General features: G+C 48.8%; 1 protein-coding gene across 1 annotated transcript; it reads left to right on the top strand.

The window, feature by feature from the left end:
- Window positions 1-207: 207 nt before the first annotated feature.
- Pmar_PMAR016465 (hypothetical protein) lies at window positions 208-384 on the top strand (the record flags this gene model as incomplete). The annotated part of the gene is made up of 1 exon (XM_002787309.1): window positions 208-384. A coding segment is annotated over one exon (177 nt), but the record flags the coding sequence as incomplete, so codon positions are not given.
- Window positions 385-1,212: the final 828 nt, after the last annotated feature.

Below are 1,212 nucleotides of genomic sequence, written 5' to 3' on the forward strand. Positions count from 1 at the left end.
GTCTCTCTGAGGCTGTGACGAAGTACAGGCCTGTGTGGAGGTGGAGTGGCCGGGAGTGGAGGCGCAATTGGATCAATTGATCATCATAATGGGAGCTACTCGAGGGGGGACGATCAGGCCTGGACAGGTGACTTCTAACTGGCGGTTTCTAGTATGGATTCAGAGCTCCTCTTTAGAAGAAATGTTTTGCATGTTTTTGTCGATCAGATTTTTACTATTGGAGGTCAGCAGTTGGTGATGAGGACTGAGGAGGCCGCGCAGATGAATTTAAGCAATCCTAGGAAGTGGTCGAAGGCTGCGGGGCTGTTGAGGTCGGGAGGGCTAGTGAATGCTGATGTGAGAATAAAGTGCAGGCAGAAATTCTGGATACCAAATGAGGAGGAGGTAGTAGTACTCGCGCTCGCCCATACGAGTGATCAGTGTGGGAAAATATGCACATGGTAAACTACAGGAGTTGGTGTATGATGGGGAAACTCCTGAGCTCAGCTGAGGAAAGTGAATATATACTCCTTCAACACTGGGTTTAGTTCGTATCATCACCGATCCTTGTCCTTGGAGGAGGGGACGTCATGTTACTCTTGTATTGACAACAGCTACAGCTTTTGGGACTAGTGAACTTGTGGCACGATTCATGCTCGAGCATTCTTTGGATGCTCAAGAGGAGTGGAAAAACGGTTGCATGGGAATCCTCTCAGTGTGTGACGCTCTCATCGATTTCCGAACCCCTGGGAGGGCTTGTAGGTGTTTCCGTTACGCTCCCATAGGACTGTGTTGTCGGGCTTTCTCTCTTTATGGACGCTTGCTTAAGGAAGCTTTGAAGGAGTATTTTGAATGATTTGTGTGTTGTTCGGATGGTCAATGTTTGATAGAGTTTGTGGGAAGGTTGAGTATATTGCTTTTGGAATGGTGAAAATGAGCGTGTGAATTATTTACTCACTTTTGGCCGAACGATTATGTCAGAAACCGACCAAGTTCGAGCCTACCACACACATATTTCGTATAGAGATGGACCTCATCCCCCACTCAGAGGCGATGTCGGAGTACAGGCCGACGAGCAGTATGAATCGGGATATGTCTTGGTAAAAATGTCTCTACTGAGAATCGAACCTGCGCGGCCTCGCTATCGATCTCGTCGGTGCGGTGGACGGCGAGCGCTCTGCCCGAGTATCTTGCATCTGACCGTTTCAGTGGCGTATCTTACGAGCCCACCCA

This window comes from Perkinsus marinus (genome assembly GCF_000006405.1).
Source record: "Perkinsus marinus ATCC 50983 genomic scaffold scf_1104296929444, whole genome shotgun sequence".
Taxonomy (NCBI): Eukaryota; Perkinsozoa; order Perkinsida; family Perkinsidae; genus Perkinsus; species Perkinsus marinus.